This window comes from Marmota flaviventris, chromosome 17 (genome assembly GCF_047511675.1).
Source record: "Marmota flaviventris isolate mMarFla1 chromosome 17, mMarFla1.hap1, whole genome shotgun sequence".
Taxonomy (NCBI): domain Eukaryota; kingdom Metazoa; phylum Chordata; class Mammalia; order Rodentia; family Sciuridae; genus Marmota; species Marmota flaviventris.
In genome coordinates, this window is record NC_092514.1 from 77,360,152 (window position 1) to 77,379,350 (window position 19,199).

Consider the following 19,199-nt stretch of genomic DNA (forward strand, 5'->3'; position numbering starts at 1 on the left):
CTGGCCTGGCCTGCTCTTGGGTCGGGTGTCACTGTCCTCAAGTGCTAATCCCAGGGGGGTCTGGGGAAGGTGCCAGGGGAGGGTGCATTTGCCTCTGCCTCCCGCTCGGCCTTTGATCTGGAGCCCGGGTGGCTGGTTGATTGTGGAGCGCCCCCCACCCACACACACACCTCCTGTCACTAACAGCCACACGCCCAGAGGGCTCAGGGCGCATGTGTCTGCTTTGTGTCCCTCCTCAGTCCTGGGGGAGGGGACTGGAACAAGACAGAGCTTTTTTTTGGGGAACTTCAAAGGTACACTTTAGTAATCAAGAAGAGTTTCCAAGTTTCCCATTAATGCTTTGCCTGTGTGTGGTTTTTGGATTTAAATAAAGACTCAGAAGAAAGAGACAGGATAAAATACCGGCAGGTCCTCGCTGAGGCCGGGATGGTTCACAGACCCGGGCGGTTCCTGCCTTTGATGTCAGACATTAATTATTAGAAGGTAGTTTTACTGGCGATCAGAACCGGGCGCTGGGAGAGGCTGGGCTACCCGGCGCCCCCTGGCCCTGTCCTTTGAAGTCCCTCCACGGCCGGGAGGCTGCTCCACAGCCCTCTGCTCGCCAGCGGGCCCAACAGACACCCCCCACGCCTGTGGCCTCCCCAGCAGCTGCTGGCACAAGGGCTGGTCCTGATCAAAGGCCCCGTCCTCCAGGCAGGGCTGGCTGCTGCTGGCCAGCCTGCCCCTCCCCCTGCAGGCTTCCTCAGTGCCTGCGCCCTGCTCACACAGCTTGGCTTCGCCCTGTGCTCAGGCCAGTTGGTGCTGCCGGGGCTGGATGGAACCTGTGTGGGACGGGGGGTGTGAGGTCACTGTTGCTGCCCAGCTGGGTGGGACCATCCCCCGACTTCCAGAACCATGCTTCCTGGGCAGGGTGGGCTGCTGTCTCTGGCAGCAGGTGCTCTCAGGAGAGCTAGAGTCCAATGCCACTCTCCCCTTCTCAGCGTGGGGGTCCCTGCCCTTCCCCATGGGCCAGCCCTGTCCCCTGCTGTGTTTGGTGGGCATTTGTGGACAACCCCCAAGTTGGGGGGGCCAGACCCAGCTGTCCTGAGAGCCTGAGGCCATGCCTTAATTGGAAGGTCCCCTGAGGATTGCTGGCAGCTGGCTCAGTGGCACTGTGGGTGCTGCTTGGGTCTTGACTGCTCTTGGAGCCTGGTGGCTGGCAGGTGCTTGTCCCTTAGTAATGCCTTGAGGCTGGTTTGGATGGAGTGGCCCTGTAGAGCCAGGACCCTGCCTGCCCCATCAGGTCCAGGCCCTCTGCCAGGCTGTTCCAGTAGCTTCCATCTTGTGTGCGTGTCCTGCCCTTCCTGGGTCCCTAGCAGTTGCCAGACTTGGCAGGCCCTGTGGGTGAGGAGGCCGCCCACGGCCTGGCTGTGTCCGCTCTCTTGGTAGGCAGTGTGCTCTGTGTGCGTGGATGACACTTGGCTCTGCAATGCGCAGGTGCTGCTGCTTGCTCAGGGTCAGCACTGTGCTCGTCTTTTGTGTGGTGGCCAGCCTGCCCCTCCCCCTGTGCCCGTGCCCTGCTCACACAGCTTGGCTTCGCCCTGGGATTGGACCCGGGGCCTGTGCATGCAAGGCAGCCAACTACCAACTGAGCTGTGTCCCCAGCCTGTGCAGTCTTCTTTTAAAGAAATGTTCCTTGTTTCTTTGTGACGGAAGTAACTTGTGTTCACACTAGAGAAGTTAGTTCAGGAAGAAGACCTCAAGGAAGCCGAGAACCTGTTGCTGAGCACGCGGGGGCGCTGGGTGGCGCTCTCTGGCCGCCTTAGAGGTGTCTGAGAGCCAGGTCTGCGGTGCTGGCGTGCCCGGGATGCGCCTTCCTGTTCGGGGTGCCCCCCCCCCCCCCGCCTCCAGCGGGGTGCAGAGTCCTGCCCCTTGGCCTGTGCGTGCTGTGAGCCTCAGCGGTGGCCGTCCTCTTGCCAGGTGGAGCTGTTTGTCCACAGCTGTTTGCAGCTTATCAGACCTTCAGTGTGTCTGGGGCATCTGTGGGATTGGAAAGGGTAGGAGAGGCCCTGGATGGTGGCATTGTCTGCCCCTTGCCTCTTGCTGTTTCTCTATGGGCCAGGGTGAACCAGGGTCAGGGGACATTGTGGTATTGGGAGAGAACGCTCTGAGCTGACCACCCTGAGTGCAGCCTCCAGAGGTGTGCCCACTGTGCCAGGTGTCGGAGGCCAGGGTGACCTGGGTGGGAATGGGGCTGGAGAGCCCACGTGTCTTTCTGCAGAAGGTGCGGGTGCCGGGTCTCCTCGGGACCTTGTCCCTGCTGCTGACACCTCCTGTTTTGGTGCTTTCCTTGGCCGTGTGTGGCTGTGCTGTGTGGCTTGTGCCCAGACCTGGTCAGGTGCCGTCTTCCTGGGGGCTCATGGCCAACACCTTGCCGGCTGCTGTGGCTGCTCCAGGCCACGCGGGTGGCACCTTGCCCTGCTGTGTAGCCCCTGAGCCCAGGTCCAGGCCTGGCCTCTCCCTCAGGCATGGCCACCTCCCACTGTGCTGTTCAGAGCCTTTGGTGGTGACCACGTGCCCCAGCACCTCCTTCCTGAGGGCGCCTGGCCCTGAGAGTAACAGGAGAGGTTTGGCCGGCATCCCGCATCCCTCTCGGAGTGATTCATCTGAGCTCAGCCTCAAGGGAAAAGGCTTCGCATTCCCTCTCACCAGAACCCGTTTGGACAGGGGGCTGAGGCGGGGGGCTGAGGGAGAGCACAAGGGACCCAAGTCCTTGTGGAAAGTTGGGATTTGGGAGTGAAATGGCCTCAGGCAGTGTACAGGTGTTCCCCATCGTGTCCTGGGAGATCCTGGCAGCAGAGCCCCAGGACTGGGTGCCCACCAGACCCTGCACACCAGGCTGTGTGGGCCTCCTTATCTGGGGTCTGCCTGCTGGGGTGGTCACTGCGTCTGCATTGCCAGCTGGCCGGGGGTGGCTGGACATTGCCCACAGTGGTACCCCATCTTCCCCCAGAGACTCTGTGTCCCTCCTAAGTGTCTTCTCTGCCCTCCTCTGGGCTGCCTGGGCATCCATTGTCACCACGTTTGCAGTCCGCTGGGGCCCCTGCCTTCCGCTCTGCTTGGCCCCTCCTGGTGTTTCTCCTGCCCACCTGGCTCCGTTTCCAGTTTCTCTCTCTGTGGCCCTCACTGGAGGCTGTGGCCTGGAAGTCTACCAGGGCTCTGAGTTTGCAGGAAACAAGGCTCCCTGGACCACTTGATCGAGGGGGTTCCCTCCTAAGTCTGGGGTTCATGGCCCGTTGACCGCAGTGAGGCTGGCCACCCATGGAGCTCCCCCCTGCTGGCCAGCTGCTCCCTCTGACCTCAGTTCCTTGCCCATCACACGCCTCCATGCTTAGGCCTAGCACACTTAGGCCTCGGAGCTGGCCCCTCACTGGCTCCACTGTGACAGGTCCGTTTGTCCTCCTGCCCCTCCTCTGGCTGTAGCACGTGGGCACCAGTGAGGAGACCAGGTCTCCTAACACAGAGGGGTTGGACCGGAAAGTGGTGTCCTTGGAAGCTGACTGGGCTCTGGGTGCAGGCCAGTGCACGTTCTGGGTGGAGGTGCTGACATTCGTGGGGCTGCCGGGAGGCCTCTGGAGCAGCGCGGGAGGCGTGACCTGTGGAAACCAGCAGTCAGAAGCCCCTCCCTCAGCCTTCCTCAGCACATCGAGGTTCCCGTGGACCTGTGATCTCCTGCAGGGCCCAGGTCTGGAACCCATTCAGGGGATTGGGACTTGGTCGGCACTGTGTTAGTGAGGTTTTATTTCTTTTTAAAATACCCTACAAGAACCACTTAGAGGAGGAAGTTCATGCTGATTCGTGGTTTCAGAGGTTCGGTCCACAACTGGCCGAGCCCATTGCTCTGGGCCCGAGGCGAGGACCACACGGGGAAGTGCACGGAGGAAGAAGCTGCGGCACTCATGGCACTGGGAAGAGGGAAGCCAGGGGCGGGGCCCAGGGCAGAGGCACCTTTCAGGGCAACCCTGTGGCCCCTCTCCAGCCTCACCCCACCTCCACAGTCCCTTCATTCCAACAGGATGGCCTGACGAGGCCAGTCGCCTCCCCTCGGATGGGTAGTATTACTGCATTAACAACCTTCGGGGCCCCCCATCCAGACCAGTGAGCTCCTCCCTGGCCAGTTAGACGTCTGCCTCAGGAGGTGGGGAGGGTGGCGACTGCAGGGCTCGGCACAGATTACCTGGAGACAGAGGGACGTCCAGGAGGGGCTGTGGCACTGAGGCACTGCTGCTGGAGGCCCTGGCGTGAGTGCAAGAGCCCTGAGTTCCCAGCAGAGCGGTACAGGAAGCATGGCATCCCACGCACAGGCGTGAGAGGACAAACAGGGCGGGACGTAGACGTGGACGCGAGTGCATGTGTCTCCCAGCAATTCTGTGGAGTTTTTATCACTTAAGATAAAAGCCTGGGGCCGCCTGGTCCCATTGCCCCTGAGGACCTCCCACACCTGCTTCTGGCTGGTTTTGACCACGAGGATATGATTCTGAGGGCCTAGGCGACTTCTTCCACAAGTTGGGCCCAGAGACGCGTGAGACACAAACCAGCCTGGTGCCATGTCCCCGCCAAGGGTGAGAAACTGTCCTCTGGTGAGCAGGTGGATCCTGGACACCATGGGAGCCACCTTGGCTGCAGAGAGGCATCTGAAGCAGGCGCTCTGGGATCTGCCCACCCGGCTGGGTCCCTGCAGCCTCTGGAGAGTCCATCTTTGTGGGGAGAGAAATCACACCAAGCCCCTGGGCTCTTCAAAAAAGTTTCACCTTGTACCACTGCTCGTCTGAGAGCCTGGTGGCCTGGGCGCTGCCCCTCCTGCCCACGCCCTTCCCTGCAGCCACCAAGAGCTCTTACTGATCTGGAGCCCGCTCCCAGCCTCAGCCAGGTGGAAATGGAGATCTCCGCAGCCCTCCCAAACAAGCTGCGGGCAGAGGAGGGGCCCGCGCTCCTGCGCTGCCTTTGCACTACCCTTTGCACCTCTCATTTCAGCATTGTCCTGGCCACAGGGACAGCAGAACCTGCACCTTTCCTCTGTCCCCACCAGCCGGAAGGCTACCTGCCTTTGGACATCAGGCCCTCCTGGAGGCCCCTCAAGCCACCTCTGATGGTCCCCATGGTACCACCATAAATCTTCTCTTGTGCTGGGGTGTCTCCTCCCTAGACCTGATCTCCGTCCAGAACCATCTCCACAGTCCCCTTGGGCAGGAGCCACGTGTGGAACTGTGGATGCCGACGGAACAGCAGTATAGAGCGGGCGCTGGGCAAAGCGTCCTGAGTGAGCAGGGCCGGGCACTCGAGATGGTGCTCAGCCTGCTCCCCCCTTCCCATACTGAGATGTCCGCCAGGGCCCTCCCTGTGGTGGGAACTCCTGGGCTGGCCGCAGGCCATGGTCTCTCCACTCTCCATAAGTGCTTTGGCTTCTCCCACTGCCATTTGGTGGCAAAGTGACATTTCTTATCAGCCCAGCCACAGACGCCACCAGTGCTCCTGGGATATCTGGCCGCGTCCGCAGCTGCTCATGCAGCTTCAACCTCGCCCAGCAGGCTCCCACGGGCACCTTGCTCCTGTAGCCCTTGAAAGCCAGTGTGCAAGGGGCCCGGGAAATCCGTCGATCATCCTCTTGTTCTGGCCCTGAGCAGGACCCTGGCTCTTGGTCCTGTTGGATAGACAGTCTTCCTGAGCAGAGTGGGACTCTGGGAGGCCAGGGTGGGTCTGAAACAAGAATTTCTGTCAGTTTTATTTTTGCTCGGAAATGCAGTGGCCCCTGCAGCATGAAGCAGGTGGCTATTGCCCCTGTGACCCTGACCAGCAGTGGGGACTGTAAAACTCGGGGTCATTGTACTTCCCAGGGTGTGGTTGTGTTTGTAACCCACTGTCCTTTTTGGATGCCCCAGGATGGCATGCCCTTCTTGGGATTGGCTTTGCTGGCCTCTGACTTCTACTGTTTGTTGCTGAGTTCTGGGCACAGGGGCCTGTCTGAGTGGCCAGTGTTGGTGTGGCGCCATCACTGTGTCACCTGCCAGCTGCAGCCAGTGTGGACTCAGATCCTCTGGGTCTGGGCTGGACCCTCCAGAGGAGGGACTGGATCAGGCCACCAGAACCTGCCCCTCAGCTTGGGGCTTGGAGGCCACATCTGCATCAGGATCTCAGCCTGGACTGGCCAGACCTGGATGTGGAGGCTCCTGGCTCTGGGCCCATCCATGTCCTGCCTGCCCTCTCCTGGGGCCCCAGCGAGCTCACGGCCCTGCTGGAATGCAGACACTGGCCACAGGGTGCCTGGTGCCTGGCAGCTAGTAAAGAGTTCAGGCGTAAGACCGCCTGCGGCTGCTGCAGCATGGCCGTGGCTCGGAAGGGGCAGCCCCTGGAGCCTTGGTCAGCCAGGTACGGGTCCCTGCCTGGGCCTCAGCCAGCTCCTTTGGCCATTCTTCCCAGGCTGTGACCCAAGCAGAGGGGCTTCCTGGCTGCAGCCCTTGGTTGAGGCATGACATAGCTATATGATTAGTGGGCCACAGGGACCTGGCGTCCATGTGCAGGATCTGGGTGTAGGCCCGAGACACCAGGAACAGGTGTGTGTCGGGCTGTCCCCCAGTGTGGATGTGTTGAGGGTGCTGGTGCCCAAATGTTGTGCAGGGCTGACCAGCCTGTGGGCCTGGAAGGACACCTTCAGGGCCATGGGACCAGGGCTTGGCCCAGCTGCTGGAGGGCTGCAGGAAGGGAGGAAGGAGGTGCCATTCCCAGAGTCTGCTATCCCATCCCCAGGTGTTGGAGGAGTAGAAGGGGGTCCCAGGCCAACTTGGGGACCATAGGGGCCCTTGTGATACAGGGCAGGAGCAGAGGGTAGGTTCCTAGGGCCACCTCCCTCTCCGATATCTCTGTTGTTCTGTGTGGGAGAGGACAGGATCACTATGGGCCCTGCTGGCCCAGCTGGGCACCTCGGTCAAGCCTGGCTCTGTGGGGTGGCCTCTGCCCCCGGGAGGTGTCCTACCCTCCCAGAGCACCGCAAATGGAGCGGGTCTGCCTTGTAATTTTCATTGCTGTTGATACCAATTAGGAGTGACGCTGTCCCTTCCTCTGTCCCCAGGGTGGGCAGAGGGAGGGTTGGCTTGTTCCCCAGGGGAGGGAGAGATGGAGTCAGCCTGGCCATGAGCTGTGGCTGAGAGGGCAGCGGGGACAGCTGCTGGGGTTTTTGCCAACACTCTAATTTGGTGACTGTCACTGCGCCTCCCCTCTGTGGAGCCCCTGACGTGGCCAAGAACAGGGGTGTTGTTCCATAATGGATTCCTAATCTTGGGGTTCCCCCACTGAAGCAGAAAGTGTGCAGGGGAGCTGCCCGAGCTCCCCCACCCACTGCCCAGGACTCCCTGGCCTGAGCTAGCCTGGCGGCCACAGGCCCTGCTAGAGAGCAAGAGCAGGGTGTGATGGGGGTCAGGGGTGCTGCAGTGGGGGAGGGGACGGGGCTCAGCCCTGAAGGAGCTTGTCTGGGCTTGTCCCCTGGTCCTCTGTTCCAGGCTTCCCTGGCCCTGTGCTGGCAGGTGGGCTGGGAGGGGTGGGCAGAGACGGAGAGAGGGCACATGGCCAAGAGCCCCAGGACACCCAGGTCAGCTGAGGCCCCTTGCCCACAGCCCGTGGACCGAGACCCTGTGGTCTGCCACCCTGACCTGGAGGACCTGCTGGAGGCCTGGCCAGCAGAGCTGCCAGATGAGTTCTTCGAGGTGACTGTGGATGACGTGAGGAGACGCCTGGCCCAGCTCAAGAGTGAGCGGTGGGTGACCCAGCCCCTCAGCATCTTGTCTTTTCTCCATGGTTTGCCCCAAGCGGGTTCTGCCTCTGGCTGCTGGTCCCGTCGGTCTTCCCCGGGGTGCACAGGGCTGCCAGGATTGGGCATTGGCCAGGGCCCTGGCACCCATGCCCTTAGCAAAACCTCTGTGGGTCGGGTGCCAGAAACCCACAGTGGCTCCTGAGGGGCTCTGTTCTGACTGGGGAGACCTGGACTTTCCGCCCCTCTTGCCACAGGAAACGCCTGGAAGAAGCCCCCTTGGTGACCAAGGCCTTCAGGGAAGCTCAGATGAAGGAGAAACTTGAGCGCTACCCAAAGGTAAGGGGGGCGGGGAGCTGTCTGAGCAGGGCCTTCTGTGGCCCCCCTGCAGGGATGTCTCAGCACGTGGCCAGCAGGCCACCAGGGCTCATGCCGGGCTCGTGGAAGGTGGGAGGCCTGTGCAGCCATGGTCTGTTGCCTGACCAGCCAGGCGCCTGCGTTTGATGGTGAAATTCTTTTCTGCAGTGCTAAGACAACAGGTTTCAAAGCAAACACCTGCTCTTAGCATGCATGTGTGTGCACACAGGCTTGGCCATCTCTGTCCCCAGCCTGGGATTTGGCTCTGCTAAACTGGGGGGCAGCTGACACTGCTCGGGTTGGGGGCTGATGGGGGCATCTCCCTGTGCCAAGTCTGAACTCTGACAGTCCCTGATGGCCGTTCCACTTGTCCTGGCCTAGGTGGTTCTGAGGGTCCTCTTTCCTGACCGCTACATCCTGCAGGGCTTTTTCCGCCCCAGCGAGACAGGTACGTGGCCCTGCTGTGGAGGGGTAGGTGGGGGCCCTCTGAGCCCTTCTCACTGGCCATTTCCCTCTGGGCTCTCTGCAGACAGCCAGAGGGCTCTGAGCCTAGACACAGACCATGAGGAGGCTCTTGCCACAGGAGCTCAGTCCTGCCCGAGTTCCCCCACCCACTCCCCAAGTCTCCCTGGCCTGAGCTAGACTGGAGGCCACAGGCCCTGCTGGAGAGCAGGGTCAGGGTGTGATGTGGGTCAGAGGTGCTGCAGTGGGGGGAAGGGGGACGGGGCTCAGTCCTGGCTGAAGGAGGCTCATGTACAGGTGTTTATTCAGAGCATGATGGACCAGGCATCCAGGGGAAGGGTGGCTCAGGGCCCACCTTGCAGAAGGGGCCCAGGGGGGCTTCGGTGTCTGATCTTCCCAGGATAGCCGGGGCAAAGTGGCACACCAGCCTCTGAGGGAGCCTTCCCCCTGGACAGGGCTCAGACTGGGGTGATGGGTGACAAGAGGCACAGGGGATGCTCTGGGCCTGGCGAGGCACATGGCTGGGGGTGAGTGGGCCTCCCCTGCAGCGGGGCCCAGTAGCAGCCTGCATGGTGGTCCAGCCAGGCTGAGCCTTGGGATGCTGAAGAAGGAGCAGTGTTGAAATTCCCATCCCTGTTTGGCCTCTGCCAAGAAGGTGGGAGCAGAATCCAATTTGTGGGGACCGTATGCCCAGGCTGACTTGATGGTGCCCTGGCTGGCAGGGCTTCCGGCAGTGGGGGTTTAAGGTAGGCCTTGAAAGCAGGCGTGTGGGCCTCTCCTGAGAAGCCCTCTGCTCCCCTCCCTCTTTGCAGTGGGGGACTTGCGAGACTTCGTGCGGAGCCACCTGGGGAATCCCCAGTTGCCGTTTCACCTGTGTGAGTGCCTTCTCCTGAGCTCTGCCCACTCCTTGCCCTCCCCGTTTCCCGGGTCCAGGCCCAGGCACACGCCCACCTCCACTCTCGTGCAATCTGCAGCTGGCCCCACCAGCGCCTGTCAGTGTCATGGCTGGACCTGGTGGGGAGGCAGGAAGGAGCCAGAGGTGGGAGGGAGGCTCTGCGTGTCCTGAACCCCACCTTGTGGCTCAGTCCACAGGGAGAGGCCAGTGGTCCAGGGAGAGCTGCATCTGGGTGGGTCTGCCCCAGCCCCTTGGACCCCTTGCCGGACTCTTGCAGCCACAGAGGAGAGCAAGGAGCCCTCGGGCTGGTCTCCTCACAGTGCCTTCCCTCCACAGTCGTCGCCCCCCCCAGAACAGTCCTGGATGACCACACGCTGACCCTCTTCCAGGTACTACCTGCTTTGCTGGGGGTGCTGGTGGGGTGGCCGCGCTGAGGGCAGGAGGCTGGGCAGGGCGAGGCCTGCGGCTGGGAAGGAGTGCCCTGGCAGGCTGCGGCGGTAATAAAGCCTTTCAGAGCCGGGAATTCAGAGGGAGCAGCGTGGCCTCTGAAGTTGTTTCTGACAGGGCTTTCCAACCTCCTCCGCTTCCTGCCTGGCCCCAGGGCGGGGATGGGCCTGCCTGCCTGACTGGCCAGCCATCCTGAGCTGGGGCCATCAGAAGGTCCTGGCCCTTGGACTGTTGGGTAACACTAGTCCCCTGCCCAGTACTTGGGTGAGGAAGGGCCCTGGCAGGACTGGGTGGAGCCCTTGGCTGGAAGTGACTGCCTGAGAGGGACTGGGGACCTGGGCTGGGGGGCTCTTGCCAGCCTATATTCCTGCCTTCTCCTGGGCCCGGCCTTTCCCCTGGTCCCCAACTGGCCCACCACTCCCTACCACCCACCCCTGGAGGTCCTGGCGCTGGGCGGCCACTTAATCCTGTGCTCTGCCCTGCTGCCTTGCAGAGCCAGGAGGGATGAATGTCCTGTCCCTGCGCCCCCTGGGAGAGCAGCTGGAGCCTCCCGAGCCCTTCTGGCCTAATAGTTTCCTCTTCAAAGAATCTTCAGATATTTTAATTAACAACAGAGGCAGCCCAAAGGCCTCTGTAGAGGTCTGGGTTGGGGGTGACAGGCTCTGCTGGCTGCCTAGAGCCACCACCATTGGGGTGAGGTGGGGTACAAAGTTGGCAGGCGGGCCGGAAGCTCACCAAGCCTCACCCGCAAGCGAGGGGCGTGGAGGTGCAATAGCCGGCGTGTGACAGTGTCGTCCCCTCTCGGCCCGTAAAGCCCCAGGCGCCAGGCTTCTCCCTCTGTACCCCTCCCTGCCTTGCTGGCCAGCCTGCTGATAAACATTGAATTTGGAAGATGCTTTGGCATGGAGGGCCGGTGTCCAACTCCCCCGCCCCCGTCAGGAGGCTCCCCCACTGAGCCTCAGGCACCTCCAGTCCACGGTGCCTGATTCCTGGTGACACTCCCCCACCACCAGCAGCTGTCTCCTTCCATCAATCTGCTGGGCCTTGAGCCTCAGGGCCTTGTGAGGGGTGGCGCCCATGCCCACCATCATCAGAGCTGGCAGGGCTGAGGGAAGGAAGCCTGCCTCCCTCCGGCGGGTGAGCAGGCGGCGGCGTGGAAGCCGCAGCTTTCGTGTCTCTGGCAGGGCTGTGCTCTGACTGCCTGCCGCCTGGGGCTGTCTGGCCCAGCCTGCCTAAGAGAACAATGGTGTGGGGTGCCTATGGGGGACACCACTGGCCTGGGACAGCAAGGGTTTTCTGGGAGGACTGTTGGGGTGGTCAGGAGTGAGGACAAGAACCGTTCTCCAAATGGGAACAGGCAAACCCTGTTCCTGTGCCGGAGCACCCTGGTGAGGGTGCTGCCCTGAGCCAGGGTCCGCACCTCGCCCTTCTCAGCCCCCGCCTACCACCTTGCACAGGGCCCTCAAGGCCAGCACTGCTCTCCAGGGGCCTTTCGACCTGAGCTTCAGGTCCTGTGTCTGCCTGGCCTGTGGTGCCACTGAGGCATGGAGGAGTTCCGCCTCTCCTGCCCTCTGTTTTCTGGGGGCTGTGGGTCAGCTGCTATCCATCTTTCTTGATGTCCCCAACTTTCCTCTCCCATCAGCTCTCAGTTGTCCCCAAGTCTTGGGGAGCAGTTGGTTTGAAGGTTGTAGTCAGGTTTGTCCCCACCCCTTCTCTGTGGGTCTACTGGGGATGGGCAGGTGGGATTGGGCCAGGGCCTGGCAACCTGGCCAGTGCTCAGCCCCAAGAATGGGTCAGAGTGGCCAACAGGGGCTATTGGTGGACAGGTGGTGGGATCTCCTTTCTGCTGGCCCTTGTTCACTCAGGTCTTGAGCCCTGAACTGGTGGGCAGGAAGGCCTGGCTGGGGGCAGGGCTGGCCCAGGGGGACTAGAGGACTCCCCTAGAGGATTCCTGCCCCAAAGCCTCAAGCCTGTACCCCCAGGCTGGCCCTGCTGCATGCCCTGTCTCCAGGTTGAGAGCAGAGAAGGAGGTGAGGGGTGGAGGTAGGCCCCAGACTCTAGCTTGCCAGAAGGAGTAAGCAGCTCCAAGGGTCCTTTCTGGCGTACCCCGCAGCCTGGGTCAGATGAGACTCGGCTCCCACCCAAGGCATCAGCCCATAGGAAGCATGTGAGCCCTACAATCAGGGACTTTGTGGCCCCTGCCCTCGGAAGGCATAGCCTGCCGTCCCTTGGGTTTAGGGAAAAGGCTCTTGCTGGAGGCACTTGCTGCCTCTGAGCAGGTCTCAGCCTGGGCACACCTGGTTGTGCTTAGAGATGGAGGCAGCCTTTCTCTGCTGCCTGGCTCTTTGGCCTGAACAGGAGGTGGCAGTGAAGATGGGGCAGTTCCTGGGTCCTGGAGGGCAGGTACCTTGGGCCTTCTTGGGGGCCCAGCTGGAGGCTTCCACAGGTGGGAGGTGCCATAAGGCTCAAGGAGGCCCAGGCTTAGCCCCGCTGCACACTAACCAGCCTTGATGCTGCCCGGCCTGCTGCCCCACCTCCTCGTCCCTTCAGCGCAGCAGTGCTGGCTGCTCTTCCAGGGATCCCTGCAGGTCCCTTCCCTTGCCTGGTGCTCCTGGTCCTGACTGCCCCTCTGCACAGGCAGTTCCAGGTGAGGGGCCCCACCTGAGGGAGTTGTGTGGTCCCTCCTGGAAGCTTCCAAGGGAGCCCACTTAGCTGGGGTGGGTGTGGAGCACATGGCCAGTGCTGATGGGGCGAACTTCCCAGATGAGCCTGTGGGGCGGTGGCCTGCGTCTGAACCCTGGCCAGGTCCCATAGGGACACGTATTTTGGGTGTGGAGGTGGGCCAGCCACATGGGAGGCTCACGTGAGGGCAAGAACCACCATGCTCCACCAAGGAAGGCTTCCGTTTCCAGTGCCTCTGCAGGGGCTTTGAGTAGGCCCCCACCCCAGGCCTCCTCTTAGGCTTTGATGCCTGCCCCACAGTTGGGTTTCAAAGCATTCACCGCCCTTGTTTGTGTCCCTTGCTGCCGGCTGCAGGCTGAGGTTTCAGTGTTCCTAGGCCTGGCCTTTGAAGCCTGCTCGTATTAATCTTTTAACGTTCCCCAACCCCACCCACCTGGAAAGCCCTGGGCACTCCCAGCAGCTTGGAGCCTTGGGGAGAGAACACCCTCAACTAGCAGCTGTAGCTCCTTCCAGGAATATAGCTTGGGCCCCAGGCCTGTTGGCTGGGCCCAGCCCCCCACCTTCCTCTGGTGGTGCAGAGGCCCTGGCGGAGAGGAGGAAGATCTAGAGGCCCTGACTGGTGGCTCTCAGGCCTCTGCAGCTCTGATGCTCTCAGAGCCACATGCCCAAGGCGTCAGAGGCATGTGGGCCTGTACACTTCAATTCCCCCACTGGTGCCCAAGCAAGTGAGGCCAGTCCCCAAGCAGGAACCTGCACCCCTGCCCGCTTTGGGGAGGAATTGGTGCTAGACTCCTGGGCTTCAGAGCCTTATTTGAGTGGACATGAGGAACTCGGGGACTCTGGCAGCCTGTGCCCTCTTGGCTTAGCCAGAGGGATGCCCTGCCTTGGCTGGGGCACTCAGCCTGGGACCCCAGAGCTGCTTGGCTCTGGGAACCAGCAGCCCACCTCAAGCCCAGGCCTGCCCTCCCAGGACACTGTTATCTCCCACTGGGTCTGAGTGCATCCCCTCAGCCCAAAGGAAGACCCCTTGCCCAGAGTCCCCCAGTTTGGGGGCAATACCAGGTATGGGGAGTATGGACGGTCAGCAGAGTCATAGGCATCCCCTGTCTTCACGGTCTCTGTTCCTAGATAGCAGCAGGGTGCCCTGCCCTGACATCCTTGGTTCCCAGACCACCTGTCCAGCACTGTCCCTTCTGACTTGGTTGGCCTTGAAGTTGGCCCCCAGAGTGCTGACTACTCACCCTGCCGAGGGCAGAAGGGTGGGAGGGAAGAGACGGGAAATGCAGGAGTCACAGAAATAAGTGCACTTCCAGGTGGGGCTTGGGGCGGTCCTTTGGGTCCCTATCCAAACTGGGCAGGCTGTTGTAGGGAGGAGACGTGGCCATCCCAGCAGACTGCTGCACAGCCCCTGAGCCCCCTCCCCTTTGCAGGCAAACCTCTTCCCTGCTGCCCTCGTACACTTCGGAGCTGAGGAACCAACAGGTGAGTGGGAGACCACCATGCTGCTGACCCTGGCCAACTGCCCTGTACCATGAATCCCAGCTTATTTGATGCCCAAAGCAGGAAGTCCTGGAGGGTATTCAGTCTGGGGACCTCATGTGGGTCTTAGAGGGAAGGTCTGTACCCAGATGCCTACTTCCCTGCCCAGGCAAACACCCTCCCAGAGCTGAGTGTGGGTGGAAGGTGGGGGAGTCCCCCCCCCCCCCACAAGGGACTGAGGGTAGACTGTGCCTCTGCAGGCCTCTACCTGGAGCCAGGGCTGCTGGAACACACCATCTCCCCTTCTGCAGCGGATGTGCTGGTGGCTAGGTAAGTGCCCTGGGTTCAGGGGTCTCCTGGGCAGTGCCAGCCGTATTGACTTTTGTGTCTCATCCCAGGTGCATGTCCAGGGCCACCAGGTCTCCCCTGCCACTGCCAACCCCTGGTGCTGTGCCTCTGGAGTCTGAGCCAGCAGCTGAGGAGGGGGCATTGGGACCCCCTGGGTCTCTCCCAGGGGCAGTGCAACCCATGAGGAGGAACCCGGGCAAGGTGCCCAAGTGGCTGAGGCTGCCAGGTGCTGGTGGTGGGCAGGCAGGGCTGGCTGAGCAGGGTGGGCAAGGGTCCCAGGACCCACAGTCATCCCCGTGTGTTTGTGCTGCAGCCAGCAAGAGGTGAGAGCTGCCATCTAAGAGCCGCAGGACCGGACTCCACCCCACCCCACCCCGCCCCGCCCCAAGCAGGAATAAAGACATGCTTCTCTCAAGGCTGTCCATCATCCTTCCTAAAGCAAAGGCCCCCAGGCCTCTGTCCCGCTCACTCCTCCACAGCGACCAGGCTGGCCCCGAGAAGCCTGGCTGGACTGGTGTTCCTGATACAAGAGTTCTGGTGTCCCCTGCAAAAGGTCTGGGCAGGCCAGACCCTAGGTGCAGTGGCTTTCTCCCTATTGTCACCAAATTAATCTCAGTACTCTACTAGAAAGGAGGAGGAGGAGAAAGTAGGCCACTCCCCTACCCCTGCAGGGCCGCCCTGGGCAGGGCCTAGCATAGGGTTTCCTGGTGACCCTTTCCTGGGCCCCCAGCAGGACTGCAGAGCCAGTTCCTGCACTTCCACTAGTTGGAGCCCTTGTGTCGCCACCAGCCAGCCCCTCCCTTGCAGATCTCCTGACTTCTGCAGACACCCACCTGCTGAGTGGGGACACACAGGAGCTCAGAGCAGTCCCTTGCCTACCCAGCTGCTCCTTGGACCTGTGGGGCTTATGCCCAGGCCAGCTCCTGCCTCCAAAGGTTCTCCAAGGCTACTCTGGGCCCTAGCAGGAGCAGGCGCTGTCCGTCCTGCCCTGGGGCCTGAATACACACCCTCCAAACGTGCCCATCCCCCGCCAGACCTGAAACCTGCAGGAGTCCAGGGGGCCACAATTGATGCCAAGTGCCCAGTGGTATAGTGGTGTCCCTGCCCTGTGTTCTGACAGAGCAGCTTTGGGTGCTTCAAGGAGGGGACTCCACAGCCCTACAAGGTGCTGCTGGGAACAGGAATAGAAGACCCTGTGTGCCTCCTGAATTCCAGCACAAGTGGAGCTAGCTGGCCAGTCTGAGCGTTGGGACTGCCAGACCTCCTGCATGGGACCACACAGCCTTGCATTGCTGAGGCGGGCAGTGTGCATGGCCTGCAGCTGACCTGTACTTTGCTTGGGGCCATTGGCGAGCAGGGATGGGAGAGGCCCTTTTTCATTTCAGCATGGCTTTGAAGCAGGTACAAGACCTAGAAGCATCTATCTGGTCTCTGGGTCCCTCTCATCCTGTGTATCCTGGTCCTGGCCATAGTAAGTGGGCCCCGTGGCCTGAGACCAGCACATGGCAATGCTCTTGGACATGACTGCCTGCTGCGGCCTGTGAACGGAAGAGTATGTTTTAGGAGAGCTGGCCACATGTGTAGAGGCTCTTGTCTTTGTGGCCTGGCCTAGTCCCTGGTGGGCAGTGCACACATGGCATTTGTTGCCCATCCTCTCCTTCCTAAGGGTGTGGCTTCATTCTACCAAGATGGATGAAAGGGGACATGCAGGCTAAGGCTTTGAAGCAACTTGACTTTGGTGACCAGGAAGAACAAGGCAAAGCCTGGGAGAAGAGATGTTGATTTATTGGTGTTCGTCTGTGGGAATAAATTTACAGCTTGGCGGGGGGGGGGGGGGGGGGGGGGCATCCTCTAGGGGAGGCCCATATGGCTAACAGGCTGCTGGTAGGCTCTAATGCTGGGGTGGCTACAATACACCATACACCACGTGGTGGCATGGCTGGGATTGGGAAGCAGGCCAGTCCGCCTGTTCCCTGTACCTGCCTGTGTGTCCCAGAGTCTCATCAGCTGGGAGCCACGGGGACGGGATACTATTAAGGGCACCGAATGCTAGGTCCTTAGTGTCCTTCAAACACTGGAGGAGGTTCTTGGGAACCAGGTGATAATACTGTTGTCAATGCACTGCAGACCCCACAGGCCTCAGAAGACACTCAGCCACCCTGGGGGTGGCCTCAGGGAGGATGAACATCCCTAGAAATCCAGGAGCTGTTGGGGAGAAGGGCACTCAGCAGCCAGCCAGGCACCCCCCAGGACCCCCCAGACTGACCATCCTGCACTCCACGTACCAGCTGAGGGAGCACCTTCTCCAACTGGTCCACGTCCACAAGCACTGCACCCTCTGCCTGGGCCTGGCGCACCCCTCGGACAGCTGCCTCTGATGCCGAGAAGTGAGGGGGTGAAAGTCAGGGGACTGGAGCCCTGGCCCTGCGCCACCCCCTGCACCCACTGGCACCCCTGAGAAGAGCCAGGCTGTGGCTCCTCCCTGTCAGGGGCACAGCTTAGGTGTTTGTGGGAACTGAGAAAAGCTTAGTGTTCACGTTGAAAAGTAAAAGAATTCTGAATGCTCTTTGCCCTTTAGCTGCTGGGCCCTTGGCTCACCCACAACAAAGATCCTCAGAAACTCCACCATGAGCTGCAGTGCATCCCCGCTGACTGTAAGGAACAAGAGAGCCGTCAGGAGACCCTGTCCCCACACCCCCACACCCCCCTTCTCCCGCAGGCTTCCCACTGGCACTCACCTTTGGTCTTGCTATCCCTGAAGTGCAGGTGCAGCAGCCTGCTCACCAGCTCCTGGAGGGGAGGGAGGGTCAACCCCTTCTGGAAGGAACGGGTTGACTTCCAGCTGAAAGCACTGCCACCCCAGGGTCTCAGGATCAGGGAGGCATCTGGCTGTGCTGAGGGGGAAGAGTTTATCCAGGGGGGCTGGTAGGGGGACCTGTGGGACCCCCTTTAGGGATAAGAAATCCCATTGGGAGCCACCTGCACCCTCGGGGCTCTGGGGAGAAAGAAAGGGAGAGGTTTTGTTGCATCACCCACCCCTGGGGCCTGAGGGGCAGTGGCTCTCCATGAGGAAGCAGAGCCCTGGGAAGATGTGCCCACCAATACTGTCTCACTGGGCACCAGCTGCATGCTGCATAGTGGGTGCTAAGGGGCACCATTGTTCTGGTGGAGGTGACCGGTGTGGTGGGAGCAGGAGTTGGGCTGCAGTTAGCTAGGCAGGGGCTGGACAGAGGCCCGAAACCTGTTAAGCTCTCCTTGGCAGGAAATTGGGTGCCATTTCCAGGTTGTGGGTGGAAGGGCACTGTCGTGGAAAGACTGGGCTGCTGAGGTCTTAAAAGTAGGCTCTGCTGTGGGGCCTAGCTGTTGGGCTTCCCTCTGTGTGGCTTGACACCTGAAAGGATGACACCATTCTGTGATATGGTGAGTGAACCTGGGGGTCAGGGCAGCTGGACAAGAAGAACCCATGCAGTTTGTGGGGCCAAGTGGAGAAGAGGGAGGGCAGCAGCAATGGGCACCCAGGAGCCCAGACAACAGGCTGTCACACAGGGGAGGGTGAGCTAGCACCCACCAGGCCACTAGCATCAGCCACAGGGAGGCCACACCGTCTCACCCAGCGCAGAGAAGCATGGGCAAAAGTGAATGCAGAGGCAAAGTTCTGAGAGCTGGTGAAGAACCTGTTGGGAAGACAGCCCAGTGGCCAGAAGGGGTCCTGTCAACGAGAACAGGAGCCTAGTGCCACCTGCTGGTTCTGCTTATCAAGTGCTATACCAAGAGGGTACTAGAAGAGGCAGAGAAGGCGCCTCCTTCCCCGTTTTCTCCAGGACCCCTGGCATGCTGCCCTGGAAGACCACGCAGGAGAGGCAGCCACTGCCTGGGGCTGGACGACAGCTGCTGGAGTCATTCTGCAGTGACTTCCAGGAAGGCAGGATCAGCAAAGGCACTGTGAACATGCCAAGCTCCGGGGCCCCACCACACAGGCCTCACAAGGCTACAAGTCCCCTCTGTCACCCTCGCTGAGGACGCCTGCGTGTGTGTAACGGCCACAACCCCAGCTCTAGCCAAAGCCCGCAAGGATCTAGCTGTCCAGGTGGGCTTAATCCAAAGCCCGACAGGCTGTGACCCTCCCGGGGTCTTGTCTCAAGGCAGTGCCCAAGCCGCAGTGACTTTCCCTCTGGGATCCGCAACTCCTCCTCTCCAAGACCAGGTCCTCGGGGCCCGGGGCTATCCCGGCCCAGGGAACGCCTCCGCGCGGCAGCTTCGCCCGCACACGGTGAGTACGCAGGCCGCAGCCGCCTCTGCCCCGACAGAGCCCGGCCAGCGTGCAGCCGGGCGGTGTGGGACGCCCTGCGGCTCCGAGGCTGGACGGCGCGCCGACTCTTCCGTGGAACCGAGGGGCGGGCGGCGGCCCGGCTGCCTCCGCAGACCCCTCAGTCTGGCCGCGATACCTCGCCCTTGAAGAGCGCGCGGACAGGCTTCGGGCCCTTTCAGGTGTCACGCTGGGGCTGCAGCGTGAGCACCTTCAGCCCGCCAGCCATGGGTCTCACCTTCCGGAAGCCCGCACAGGATCCTTCCATGACCGCCACCGCAGCTCGCGCTCCGCGAAACCTGCGCCTCAGCCAATGAGCCTGGTCACACCCCTGGCCAATGATACGGAGCGCTTCCCCTGTAACCCCGCCCCCACACCGCCACGTCCCAGCCAATGAGCCGGAGTCCCTAGGCTTGCATTCTGCAGCGCGCGCCCGCCCTTCT

The 19,199-nt window shown here is 61.5% G+C and overlaps 2 protein-coding genes across 5 annotated transcripts in view; one reads left to right on the forward strand and one right to left on the reverse strand.

Moving 5' to 3' along the window:
- The window catches only part of Aspscr1 (ASPSCR1 tether for SLC2A4, UBX domain containing), a 38,193-nt gene extending 23,328 nt beyond the window's left edge, over positions 1 to 14,865 (forward strand). For all 4 annotated transcript variants that reach the window (XM_027955484.2, XM_027955485.2, XM_071603076.1 and 1 more), the window contains 9 exons: positions 7,647 to 7,786; positions 8,038 to 8,119; positions 8,519 to 8,585; positions 9,412 to 9,474; positions 9,831 to 9,883; positions 14,054 to 14,105; positions 14,363 to 14,432; positions 14,501 to 14,676; positions 14,764 to 14,865. In XM_027955484.2, coding sequence (XP_027811285.2) covers positions 7,647 to 7,786; positions 8,038 to 8,119; positions 8,519 to 8,585; positions 9,412 to 9,474; positions 9,831 to 9,883; positions 14,054 to 14,105; positions 14,363 to 14,432; positions 14,501 to 14,676; positions 14,764 to 14,777 — 717 coding nt within the window. In that variant the 3' untranslated portion in view covers positions 14,778 to 14,865. The remainder of the gene's footprint in view (positions 1 to 7,646; positions 7,787 to 8,037; positions 8,120 to 8,518; positions 8,586 to 9,411; positions 9,475 to 9,830; positions 9,884 to 14,053; positions 14,106 to 14,362; positions 14,433 to 14,500; positions 14,677 to 14,763) is intronic.
- Positions 14,866 to 16,257: 1,392 nt separating this feature from the next.
- On the reverse strand, positions 16,258 to 19,097 carry Cenpx (centromere protein X). The gene is made up of 5 exons (XM_027955608.2): positions 18,995 to 19,097; positions 17,189 to 17,240; positions 17,049 to 17,102; positions 16,736 to 16,824; positions 16,258 to 16,655 (listed from the first exon to the last, which is right to left on the reverse strand). The coding sequence occupies exons 1-5, from the start codon at positions 19,022 to 19,024 to the stop codon at positions 16,641 to 16,643; spliced, it is 240 nt and encodes a 79-aa protein (XP_027811409.2). The 5' UTR covers positions 19,025 to 19,097; the 3' UTR covers positions 16,258 to 16,640.
- Positions 19,098 to 19,199: the final 102 nt, after the last annotated feature.

Excerpts from the sequence above, each read along its gene's own strand:
- Cenpx (XM_027955608.2), bottom strand. The coding sequence starts at position 19,024 with ATGGAAGGATCCTGTGCGGGCTTCCGGAAG. Across the intron at positions 17,241-18,994 it reads CCTGTGCGGGCTTCCGGAAG|GAGCTGGTGAGCAGGCTGCT; the intron begins GTGAGACCCATG and ends CCTCCCCTCCAG. Across the intron at positions 16,825-17,048 it reads TCTGAGGATCTTTGTTGTGG|AGGCAGCTGTCCGAGGGGTG; the intron begins GTGAGCCAAGGG and ends TCTCGGCATCAG.